General features: G+C 49.1%; 1 protein-coding gene across 2 annotated transcripts in view; it reads right to left on the bottom strand.

Annotated features, from left to right (window-relative positions):
• MED15 (mediator complex subunit 15) overlaps nt 1-2372 on the bottom strand; it is a 52307-nt gene extending 49935 nt beyond the window's left edge. For both annotated transcript variants that reach the window (XM_024557236.3, XM_024557235.3), the window contains exon 1: nt 2212-2372. In XM_024557236.3, coding sequence (XP_024413004.1) covers nt 2212-2279 — 68 coding nt within the window. In that variant the 5' untranslated portion in view covers nt 2280-2372. The remainder of the gene's footprint in view (nt 1-2211) is intronic.
• Between the last annotated feature and the right edge of the window lie 9934 nt (nt 2373-12306).

A 12306-nucleotide genomic window follows, 5' to 3' on the forward strand; every position in this document is an offset into this window, starting at 1 on the left:
ACTGAACCTGGCCAACAACCCCAATAAGCCTGAAAGCAAAGTCTACCCCAGACCTTCCAGGAAGAAAAGCACCCCTGCCAACACCTTGATTTCAGTGAGACCCTAGGCAGAAGACTCAGCTGAACCTATCGAGACCTCTAACCTTCAGAAACTGTAAGATAATATAAGTTTATGTTGTTTTCAGAAGCTCTATTTGTGGTAACTTGTTATGGCAGCAATAGAAAACAAATACATAAGCAGCAAGGGGGTGGAGGGCGGGGGAAAACTTAGTTTCCCTGGAAGCAAAAGGAACCTGAATTATGAGGTATCCAGCCAGTCCCTGACACCCAGAAACTCTTCAATCACCCTCCCAGCCCTCTGACACTCTCCCACCCTCCCCATTTTCTTTGACTGCAACTCACTCTTCCTGTTCTTAAAGTCTGGGCTTCTCCAAAAGGGGCTCTTTTGCCTGGGGGCATTTCTTGCTAGGGCCCTGAAGTGGGCCATCCCTCTACAAACAATTCCAGTCCAGCAACACCAAACCAAACCAAACCAAACCCAAAACAATGTTCACTGTTTCTGCAGCATCTGCAGATTTGTCTCCAGACTATTCCAGAGCAGTGCCCAGAGCCACTGCTTCCACAGGCCCCACTCCTCCCACCGCAGTGCAGTTCGAGGTTCCCCAGTATTCCGCCCCACTTCCTTCCTTCCACACGGCTGCGCCCCGCCCCCTCCGTCCAGTTAGTCATCGAGGATGACTGTCAACGCTCACTCTCCCCTTTCTCTGGAATCGCCCTCCTCTTTCAGTTTCTAACACCGTATAATGCAGGCCTTTATAATCTCCCGCCTGCTTAGGTCATCACACAACCATTCTATGGGGCCATGTGACAGACAGGGATCTAACAGTGGAAATACAGGCCTGAAAAACGACAGGTCTGCAAACCTCAAGAGCTCAAAACTCTCACAATGGCCTAACTGGCCTCTCTCCTCTGTTCTTCATCCATCTCCTGGGACTCAAGGGATCTTCCTAACTCCGGCATTTCGCTACTTCAAAGCAGGCCACATGCCAACGCAGGCTCAGCTCCTCAGCACCGCACCGACGTGTCAGCACCTGCTCACCTTCATTCCACGATCATCTCCTGAACCTCCTAATCCTCAAGCCCCGGAACTTTCAGCCTACAGCAATATCTTCCCTGCAGCCAGTGCTCCCACTTCCCCACTCCTTCGCTTGGAATGATGGCCCATCATACTCCCGCTTGTCTCTTTAGGACTTAGTGTATTCATCCGCTTCACAGGACTGCTCCTGGCCTGCTCAAGCAAACTGTCAATCCTTCCTCTGGGAGAAAGACTGCATTGTAACTGTCCCTTTATGGTCATACGTTCCCTGAAGGCAGGAGCTGTCTCAGGCAAATCTGTGGCTAGCGCGACATGCCAGTGAGCTCAGTGAAAGACTGAATGAAACAAGCAGTGCGGGGTGAGAAGCTGCAGTTCCGTTAGGGTGAAGCCTAGGTGCACGGGCAGCCCCTGCACTGAGGGGCTCAACAACGGAGACTGCGAGGGTGAGACACCGACCCTCGCTCTTCACTCCCTCCTCCCAATCGACGTTGGCTTCCTGACAGCTTCTTCCGGTCGCACTTCGGAAAAGTCCACTGTGGGGGGCGAGGGGGAGGGGCGGAGGCGGCGTGGGGCGGGGGACCCCGCGGGTGACACCCGTAGATCCTCAGTCCCCACCGCCCACGGCCCAAGTAGCTAGCCTCGCAACCTCATCTTCCATCCACCTCCTCCAATCTTTCTCTTACCCTGATACGCTTTTCTGGAAGAGAAATCACAAAGCAACCCGACCTGCTAAAGCCACTATGAGCTGTCTTATTCCTTTTTCTTATTCAGCGTGATGCAGACAGGGGAAAGTCTGCACCCAAGCACACACAGGACGAGTAAGAAAGCTCAAGACGATGACTCATAAGCCAAGGCTCGAAGGTTTTCACAGTTCGGCCCCAGGAACGCTAACAAGCAGTCCCTGTCCGCCGAGAACGGAGAGAACCGAAGGAGGAGGGCGGCGCCGTGGGACACACGCGGGTCCCCGACGCTTTCGGCCTCCGGGCGCCCTCGAGCCCCCGCGGGTCCCGGCGCCCTAAGTCTCCCGCGGGTCCCGCCAGGGCCTCGCCAGCCGGGAGAGGGGGGGCTGGGGGGAAAGGTCCGGCGATCGCGCCCTCCGCTCCCGCCCCTACTCACATTTGACTGACCAACTTCTGCCGGAAGGCGGCGCTCCGCCAGTCTGCCTCCTGCCCCGAAACGTCCATGCCGGTCCCCCAGCGCCCACCTCCCGCGTCCCACTCGGCGGCCACCACCGACACAACCGGAGCGCCAGGCCCAAACCCGGAAGCCGTCCACGGCACCTCGGCCACGCCGGAAGAGGGGCGGGGATTGTGGGAAATGGAGTTGCCCGTGCGGGCCTGTGGGAAATGGAGTTCCGGTCGCGCGGGGATGTCCTCGGAGTCCCCAGGGTCCCTCGAGCCACGCGCAGCTCTCCCAGCGCGACTGTCACTGCGAGCTGATGACAGCGGACTGCGTGATGCTACTGATGCTGTCTCAGCAGGTGCAGGAGATCCGCACCCGTCGAGGGTGCCGCACGAAGCTGCCAAGTATCTATAGCTGATGCAGTGGAGAGATTGTTTATCAAATACTTATCAGCACCTACTGTGTGCCAGGTACTATGCCCTCACGATCTGGACCCTGCCTTCCTGCCACTGCCTTCCAGCACCGCATAAGAGTGACCAGGTAGACTTTCATCGTTGCTTCTTACATCCGTTAGCAACTCAAGATTACTCTTGAAATCTCATATCTCACCAATGGCCGTAGAGGTTGGGGATGTAAGGAACCAAATCCACATTTACTAATTTTTAGACATGAGTTTACCTGTTTGGCCCAATAGCCATGTCCTGTTCATGGAGAACACAGCCCAGATCCTGGCTGGTGCCTGGATGCATTCAGACTTGCTGGGAGGAGGCGTGCCAGACGGAGGCTGGGTGGAGGGGGCTGGAGGAGCCTTTTAGAAGGATAAGAGTTCTGCCATATTAAACCCATGGGCCCTTGTCCGGAGCCTCAGTGGTTCACAAATGCTAAGGGGGCAGTCACCAATATGAGTCTCAAAGAGTGTGAACTAGCACCTATTGATGTCAAGTGAGCGGCAGGCAGGCCCAGGATGGGCTGTGTACACACAATGTCCCTGTCCCCCAGGCAGGAGCTTGGGGCGGAAAATGTGGACTGGAAGAGCTGGGAGAGGAGGAAGTGAGCAACTTCCCCAAAGGGGCTCCCTGGCCTACAAGGTTTCAGATCTTGTGTTGATAGGAGAGCTGTTCGCATCTTCAAACGTTTTTGCTCTCATTCTCCTAAAGATAATTTTTATGAAACTCTGTATCTTTGTGACCAAGTTGTCCTGGTTTGCCCAGGACTCTCCCAATTTTAGCTCTGAAAGTCCTGCATCCCTGCACCCTCCTCAGTCCCAGGCCGACCTGAATGGTTCATCACCTTATCTCTATCCCTCTAGCACACTTATAAAAATTGAAGTATAATTCACCCTTTTAAAGTGTACAGTTCAGTGTAATTTTAGTATTTTCACATATTCATAAGTTTGTACCACCATTACCACTCTCCTGCATTTTTTTCTATCCTTTTAAAATTGTTTTTTTTCTTGCACATTTTTAATTTGACATCTAAATATTTCCCTGTGAATCATTGGAAAGGTATAACTGCAGAGTACCCTATATTGCATGTGACTTCAGATGCGTTTTGTTATTTAGATCCTTGGCTCTGCAGATTCCGTTCATTAATTTATGGGAACTATTGGCCTCATATAATCTCATTGGCAAAGCCACTGAACTCTGTCAAACTCTCTGGAAAATTAGACTCCCTGGGGCTTCCAGGCAGAAAGGGTGGGCCTGACGTCCAGACCAACTGCGCATGTTAAGAAAGTCACCGGTATGACTCTGCCCTTTCTGCGTTCTGGTTCTAGGAAGGTCCATAGAGAAACAGACACACAGATTTCCAGACAGACAGAGGCCTGGAGCCTCTGTCATCAGGATAAAAAGAAGTGCTTCTCCCTTTGGTGTTTACTCCAGAGCTCTATTTCTGCTTGTCACTTCATTTGGGTCCCAGAGGTAATGATGCCCCAGGCAGTGGTCCTTGGTAAGAGTGTCCACAGAAGAAGAGGCAGAGACAGCTACAGACCTCCTGGCCTCCAAAAGAGAGGGTGGCCATGGGAAGGTCAGTCCTGAAAGGAACCTGTACTCTCTTGACCCCTGCAGCCCCTCCTGGTATCTCCAGTCTTAAACCCTGAGAAGGCGGTTTAGACCCTGAGAAGGAATGATGGAGGAAGCTGAAGCCTGACCTGTATCCCACACCATTTGAGGTTGTCTCCACTTTGCTGGTTCCTGCAGGCTACCGTGGGCACACATTTTGTGGATACCATCCTGGGCCCTGCAGGAGGTGGAAGGTGGAAGCATCCAGGCAGATAAAGTGTCCCTCTAGAGAGCCCTGCTCATGCTCTTTGAGCCTCTGGCCCTCTCCCTTCAGCCTCATGCGGGGACCCCCTCTAATCTCCCTCCTTGCTTTGGTGCTCTGTCTGTGGAAAGTGCTGACCTACCCCTCCTTCCATGCTAGCACCTGCTGGATGTAACCCCTTTATTGTGTTTGGCCTGGAGCCTTCAATCAAATATGTGTATGGAGGTGGGGGGCAGTTAATGCTTCTAAAAGCAATACATGGTAGAAACCTTACAAAGAACTGAACATCATTCAGAGAATGATGAAATCCCATCATTCAGAGAAAGCATTTTGCATACCCACCAGTGGATGTCACATTATAAACTGTGAAATTTAGCCTGGGAGAGGCTACAGGACAAAGGACCCAGTTTCCTCAGCAAGAAGAAGAATACAAGACAGAAGAGAATCCAAAGATTAAAAGAGACTTTAGAGGCATCTCCACTGTCTGCAATATGAGGTCCTTGTTTAGATCTTGATGCAAATAAACTTCAAAAGCAACAAGGAAGGACGTATAGAGGATAACTGGGAAATGTGATCACTTGACTATCTGATGATATTAAGAAATTATTATTGCCCTAACTAGTGTGGCTCAGTGGGTTGGGCACCATCCCAGAAACCTATAGATCGCCAGTTAGATTCCCAGTAAGGCAGCGTGCCTGGGTTGCAGGCCAGGTCACCGGTTGGCGATGTGCAAGAGGCAACCAACCGGTCGATGTTTCTTTCGCTCATCGATGTTTCTCTCCCTCTCTTTCTCCTTTCCTTCCCCTCTCTCTAAAAATAAATAAATAAAATCTTTTAAAAAAAGGAAATGATTATTGATTTTGTGTGGGCGAAAATGGAATTGTGTGGGAGGCGGGATGTTTATACAGGGTGGGGCAAAAGTAGATTTATAATTTTGAGTACATGAAACACAGAGTTCATCCTTACATTATTATTTATTAATTATTATATTATTTTCCATGTGAATAACTGTAAACCTACTTTTGCTCCACCCTGCATTTATAAGGCTTTGGCGGTGGGTCCTTCAATATCAGAGCCTGATTATAATTGGGCACAGCTCCCGACGGAATACTTCAGGACTGATGGACGCCTCTAGCCGAGGGGTTGGAAGCAGCCCTGAAGAGTAAACAGGCCTTGAACGTACTCAATAGAGCTCTCTGTTGTTCTGAGATGGGGCTATATCCTCTGATGGTCACTAGTTGAGTAGCCTATTGTTCAGATAAATAGATTCTCAGGAAGTTCCTGAAAGAAACAGTACAGTTATTTGCAACTTTATCCTCCCAAATACAATCCTGTTGGAACATCCTGGCATCCTAAGAAATCATCTTAATGGAAACAGTGAGCTGAAGGTTGTGGATGGCTTCAGTCCTCAAAGCTTTGGTTGTTTCTTGAATAAACATTATACTATGTATCTTTTCACAATTTGTCCTTGTCACTTAATAAGAGCTATTGCTACATCAAGCCCCTGGATCACCCGCCTCAGGTCATTCCACCGTACCGATGCACCATCGTTCATGGACACTCACTTTTTCACAACTGAAAATATGCTGTAATTTATATCCTCTGCTGTACTGTCTTTTTAAAAAGTTTTTGTTTGTTTGTTTGTTTGTTGTTTTAGAGAGAGGAAGGGAAGGAGAAAGAGAGGGAGGGAAACACTGATGTGTGAGAGATACATCAATCAGTATCTCTCACACACCCTCAACTGGGAACCTGGCCCAAAACGCAAGCATGTGCCCTGACTGGGAATCGAACTTGCCACCTTTCTGTTTGCAGGTCGGCACTCAATCCACTGAGCACACCAGTCAGGGCTTTTCTTTCCTTCTTTCTTTCTTTTTTGTCTTCACTCTTTTGAAATTGATTTTAAAGAGAGAGGACAGGAGAGAGAGAGAGAGAGAGAGAAGCACTGATTTGTTTTTCCACTCATTCATGTATTCATCGGTTGATTCTTGTATGTACCTGACCAGGAACCAAACCCACAACTGTGGCATATTGAGATGAAGCTCTAACTAAATGAGCTACTAGCTAGGGCCGCTGTGCTGTCTTGATTCCATCTGGAGGTATTTCTTCAATACAGATACCCAGAGTAGAATTGTTGGTTTGCAGAGAGCCACTTCGCCTTTTATTTAAATGGTACTAGCTACTGCCAATTGTTGGAGGTATTAAGTTGTCTAATGCTGTTGCATCACAAATTACAGTAGTCCCCCTTATCAGTGGCTACTTGAAACTAAACCAAGGACGGTTCTGAACCCTATATATATATATTGTAACAGGGTAAAATGCTTGGCCTCTCTCACTCTGTCATGTTCAAGCCTGTTTTGTTCCCACGGCCTTCAGGCGAATAGCTTCTACTTTGTCTTGCGTACAGACATGCTAATCATTAGAGGAATTCTGCTTCAGGCTTGAGTCTTACAAAACCAGCCCCTTATCAGAAGGTGCCTCTCCAGAGGAGATTAGGGAAGAATGTACAAAAATAATGACTGTTTATCAAACAATCCTTTTATTAAAAAGCAATCTTTTTTTAAAAGGTTTTTGTTTATTTACTTGTAGAGAAGGGGAAGGGAGGGAGAAAGAGAGGGAGAGAAACATCAATATGTGGTTGCCTCTCCCGTGGCCTCCACTTGGGACCCGGCCTGCCACTGGAAATCAAACTGGTGACCCTTTGGTTCGCAGCCTGTGCTCAATCCGCTGAGTTACACCGGCCAGGGGTATAAAGCAATCTTTTAAAAAAAAAAAAAAAAAGATTTTCAGGAACCTCTTGACCAGACTCACATCAATGAGGGTCAACAACCAATCATAGTCTTCCTCTTCCTTACACCTCTGCTGGCGCCCAGACGTCCGCAAGGTCGAAAATCACCTCTTACCCGAACTCTGTACTATGTTAAGATGGATTTGAGTCACCACTGGGTTTTCCAACTCCTCCGTGTGCCTTCTCAGTCAGTAAATATTTCCTTACTGCAAATTCTGATGTTTTGAGTTTCGGCCTTTGGAAGTGTCAGGTGCACAGATTTTGGCCTGGTAACACTATGATTGTTTTTTTGTTTTAATTAAAGTGTGGTTGATTACTATGTTTTTTTCTATATATACATAATAAGGTTTAACTTCTAAATGAGGCATAGTAAGAGATTAACACACTAACAATAAAATAGAACAGTTATAACAATACATTATATAACAAGTTATATGAATGGCTTTGAAGCCATCATCAAATGAGATAAGGGATATTGAACACGAGCACTGTGATACGACCAGTCGATCTGATATCCCAGATGGTTTGCTGAGTGACTAATGGACGGGTAGTGCGCACGGTGTGGGGATACTAGACAAAGGAATGATTCTCCTCCTCGGGGGGGATGATGCCAGAAGGTGCAAGGTTTCATTCTGCGACTCAAAATGGTGCACAATTTAAAACCTATGAATTATTTCTAGAATTTTCCATTTATTACGTTTGGACGACGTTTGACCATAGGTAACTGAAACCACAGAAAACAAAATACCACAGCCAAGAAGTTGAAAACAATGAGAAACATCTATTATCTCTCATAGTTCCTGTGGGTCAAGAATTTAGGAGAGGTTTAGCCAGGTTCTGGCTCAGACTCTCTTGAGATTCCCCTGAAGGCCTGACTGAGGCTGGAGGATCTGCTCCCAAGACATCTCCCGCCTGGCTGACAAGTTGGTGCTGCTTTTGACCTCAGTTCCACGTACTCCTCTCCTCAGGGCTGCTGTAGTGTCTTCCGGACCTGGTGGATCACTTCCTGCACACTGAGCAACACAGAAGCTCCAATGACTTTAATGACCTGGCCTTGAAGATCATTCTGCCTCATTCTACTCCTTAGAAGCCAGTCACTAAGTGAAGCCCACATTCATGGGGAGGAAGATGGGGCTTGACTTTTTGAAGGGAAGTGAGTCAAAGAACGTGCAGATGTATTTTCTTTTAAAGAATTTATTTCTTTCCTTTTAGAGAGAGGGGAAGGGAAAGGGAAAGAAAGGGAGAGAAACGCTGATTGAATCACTTGCCTCTCGCTCCCCAGTCAGGGACCAAGCCATGTGCCCTGATCAGGAATTGAACCGGCGACCTTTTGCTTTGCGGGAGGACACTCAACCAACTGAGACACGCCAGTCAGGGCACAGACATATTTTAAAATCACTATATGCTCTAAGTTGGCTGTTCTATTTATTTATTTTTAAAAGATTTTATTTATTTATTTTTAGAGAGAGGAGAAGGGAGGGAGAAAGAGAGGGAGAGAAACATTGATGTGTGGTTGCCTCCCACAAGCCCCCACTGGGGAGCTGGTCTGCAACTCAGGCCTGTGCCCTGACTGGGAATCGAACCAGCGACCCTTTGATTCACAGGCCAGCACTCAATCCACTGAGCCACACCAGCCAGAGGTGTTCTAATTTATATTTCCATCAGCAATGTATATACATTCCCACCCTCCCCAACCAACATTTCATCTCATCCTATTTTATATTTTGCCATGCTGATGTTGACAAAGACTCTCTCCTTAACCAAACTTCAGTCAGTCTCCTCTGAACCCTCTTCTTTTATTGATTGATTTGAGAGAAAGAGAGAGATCATCGATTTGTTGTTCCCCTTATTTATGCATTCATTGGTTGACTCTTATATGTGCCCTGACTGGGGATAGAACCTGCAACCTTGGTGTATTCAGACAATGCTCTAACCAACTGAACTGAGCGCTCTTCTTGACGAGGCCTCAGCCTTGGCCCCTGCCCTGTCTCTGCCCTGCCTAGGCCAGTTTTAGCAAAGAATTCTTCTAAGTTAGTTTAGGGAAAATCTCCCTACCCTTGATGTCTTATCTTAGTAATTTTGCATTCACTGACTCCTTCAGTCTGACCCCTGGTGATAAATCCCCAGCTGTCTTTGCTATATTCAGAGTCAAACCCTCTCTCCCCCACGGACATAACCCTATTACAACAGTCTTTCTGAATAGTCTTCCTTACTGTATTAACAAGTGTCAAAATAATTTTTTTCTAATAATATGTGAAAATGTGATATATCATATGCATTTCCTGATTGTTACTGACTTTGAACTCAACTTCCTTTGTTTTCATCTACTGGGACTTCCTCTTTTGGAGTTTCCAGTAAACAGCCTTTACCATCTATACCAGTCCTTTAGCCAATCTCTCTGCTTTTTATTTCTCTCTATTCCAATTCCCTTGACCTCTTTTTACTTAGCACCTTACTGAGTGCCAGCCCTGTTCTAGATGTGGGAAGACAGCCACGAAGCAGCCGATAAAGTGTGTACCCTGTGGGAACACATCCTCGGGAGGATGCCAGATCATCTTGCAAACTACAGCTTCTGAGGCCTCAGGCCATCTTGCTGCTACTCCCCTCCTCTGGAACATTCCAGAGGAGGAACCAGTGACTTACTTGATCAGGGTATATTTTGAGGTGACAGTCCCTCTAGTTCAGAGACCAAAGAATGTCCCCTCCCCTCAGTCCTGGCCAGACCAGCACCCCACCTTCTTTTGGCCTCCTCCCCCTCACTCCTCCTTGCTCTCTCCACCCACTAGCTCCTCCCTCCTGCTCTGAAGGTGCTCTCTTTCAGTCCCTCCCCTCCAACTGTGGTCCCATCTTCCTCAACTCAGAGGCCAGGCCTATCTCTGCAGTCTTCCTGTCCTTACCTCCTTTCATACACTCAGAGTAGGCTGGCTTCTGCTACTTCAAGGAAAGGGCTCCTGTGAACACATCAAACCCCTCCCTGTTACAGATCTAAGGACGTTGCCTCCTCTATCCTCTGGGGCTACCCTCACACCTGGTCCCACTGGACCTTTGAGATTGCTCATCCTGTTCCCTATGTGGTTTCCTGCTCTCCGAGTGCCCCCTGGAAAATCAGCGTGCCTCTCACTCTGCCCTCAATCCACTCCCCTTTCCCCTATACTTGTTCTGACTTGGTGCATCACCTCCAGCTAAAGTGCATGATATGCCCATGACCTCACCTCTAACCTGACTCCCCCAGAAAGGCCCTAAGTTGGACACCTGAAGACTCCTACCCACCCTAGGGCAAAGGTGGGCCTTGTCTTCCCCTAAACCTCTTCCTGCTCCAGCCTCCTTGTGACTGGGGTAGTCCTACTGTCTCCCTCCGTCACTTGGGCTCACTGCTCCTCACCCATCACTCCTCACCCATCGCTCATGTGTACTGGGGAACCTGCCTCCTTTCCAGATCTCCAATCAGCATTGCCCTCTGTCCTCACTCCCTGCCAACCAGAAGCAACAAGTTCCCTGCTGTCCCCTTGCTCCACTTCCTCCCACTCTCTAGCCTAGGCTCTGCAACCTGTACTGGCACCTGCCTGCCCTGGCTGAAGGCTGCCCTTGGTGACACATGCACCTCCAGAAGGCAGGGTCTGGTCCTCAACTTTCCCTTCAGACTCAGGAACTCCTGGCAGCCACTTGACTGCTGCCCTGGATCTCACCTCCGCGGCCTTGCTGGCAGTCCCATTCCTGGAATGCTTTTCCCACTCCCCAAAGGTCCTGATCTGGCCCGTTTGCTAGCCTTCCTTTCCCCCCACACACTCAGGACGTCTTCACGGAAGATTCATTTACAAATGAATGTTTCACTAAATAAAATAAAACCTCAATCTTCTGCAGGCAACGAAGTGAAGCAGAAACCAAATCTGGAGTGTGTGTGTGAGGCGCAGTCTTTTCCCTGCTCCCCACCACTCATGTCCCTTCAGACAGCACAAGAGGCTACTGGTTGGTGTTTGTAAGGGAAGAAGATTGCCCCTCCTAAAAAAAAAAGTCCTCATCTGTTACACAGCTGGAGTGGGGGGGGTCACCTTTTGCAGAAAGCCTTTGCTGAAGCCCACTCTCATTGGGAACCTCTGTTCCCAGAGGCTGATCCTCCCTTCTGTCCCTTGTCTGGACCCTCACGCAGCTCTCTGGACTCGGCCAAAACAGTCCTTCTCTTTCATTTATTGTCTTCCTCTTCTACATCCCCCTCGACTTTTCTTTTTTAACAACGGGCCACCTGGCAGAACAGGACACTCTGGCCCTATCTGTATCACAGGTCTCTCCAGGCTCTAGCCTCTGGACACGCCCATTACGGAGGAGCCTCGAAGGAAAGGATCCTCTTGGAGACAAGGAGAGAAAAATGAATGCCTAGCGCCTGCTGGGACCAAGGCTTTGGGCGGCGAATAGGATTTACACCAGAATCCCAGTAAACAGGAAAACACCTGTTCACACTGTCTTTGTTTATCGGCTCTCAACATCCAGCAGGGGGCAGGAGACCAGCAGTCACAGTCAACACCCCGGACTCAGGGAAGGAGGGAGCGAATGAGTGAGAGAGGGGAGTAGGAAGGGAATAAAGGAGGGAATAAGGGGGAGAGGGAGAATGAATGAATGAGAGAAGGGAATGAGGAAGGGATGAAGAGAATAAATGAGGGAGGGAATGAATAAGGAGGAAATAAGTGGGAAACGAGAGAGAGAAGGAAGGAGGCAGGGAACTAAGGAGGGAGGAAACGAGGGAGAGACCGGGGAAGGAAAGAGGAAGTGGGTTTACAGGGTGCGACCCTCACGTAAAGGCATTCCCTCTCTTATTCATTCTTCAGCCCCGCCGAGTGCCTCGAGCTGGGCCAGGTGAGGAGACGCAAGGTCGGCCACCCAGGGGCGGGACCCGCCTCTGCTGAGCTGAGCCCTGAGCCGCCCTCGCGAAAGGGTTGCGCCCCTCCCCTCGTCCCGGGCCACACCCAGGACTCGCCGCTGTGAGCCCCCAGCCTCAGTCCTCACCAGCCCCGCGCCTGCGCGGCGAGACCACGTGACGCAGTCGAAGC

The sequence above is a fragment of the Desmodus rotundus genome, chromosome 7 (assembly GCF_022682495.2).
Source record: "Desmodus rotundus isolate HL8 chromosome 7, HLdesRot8A.1, whole genome shotgun sequence".
NCBI lineage: Eukaryota > Metazoa > Chordata > Mammalia > Chiroptera > Phyllostomidae > Desmodus > Desmodus rotundus.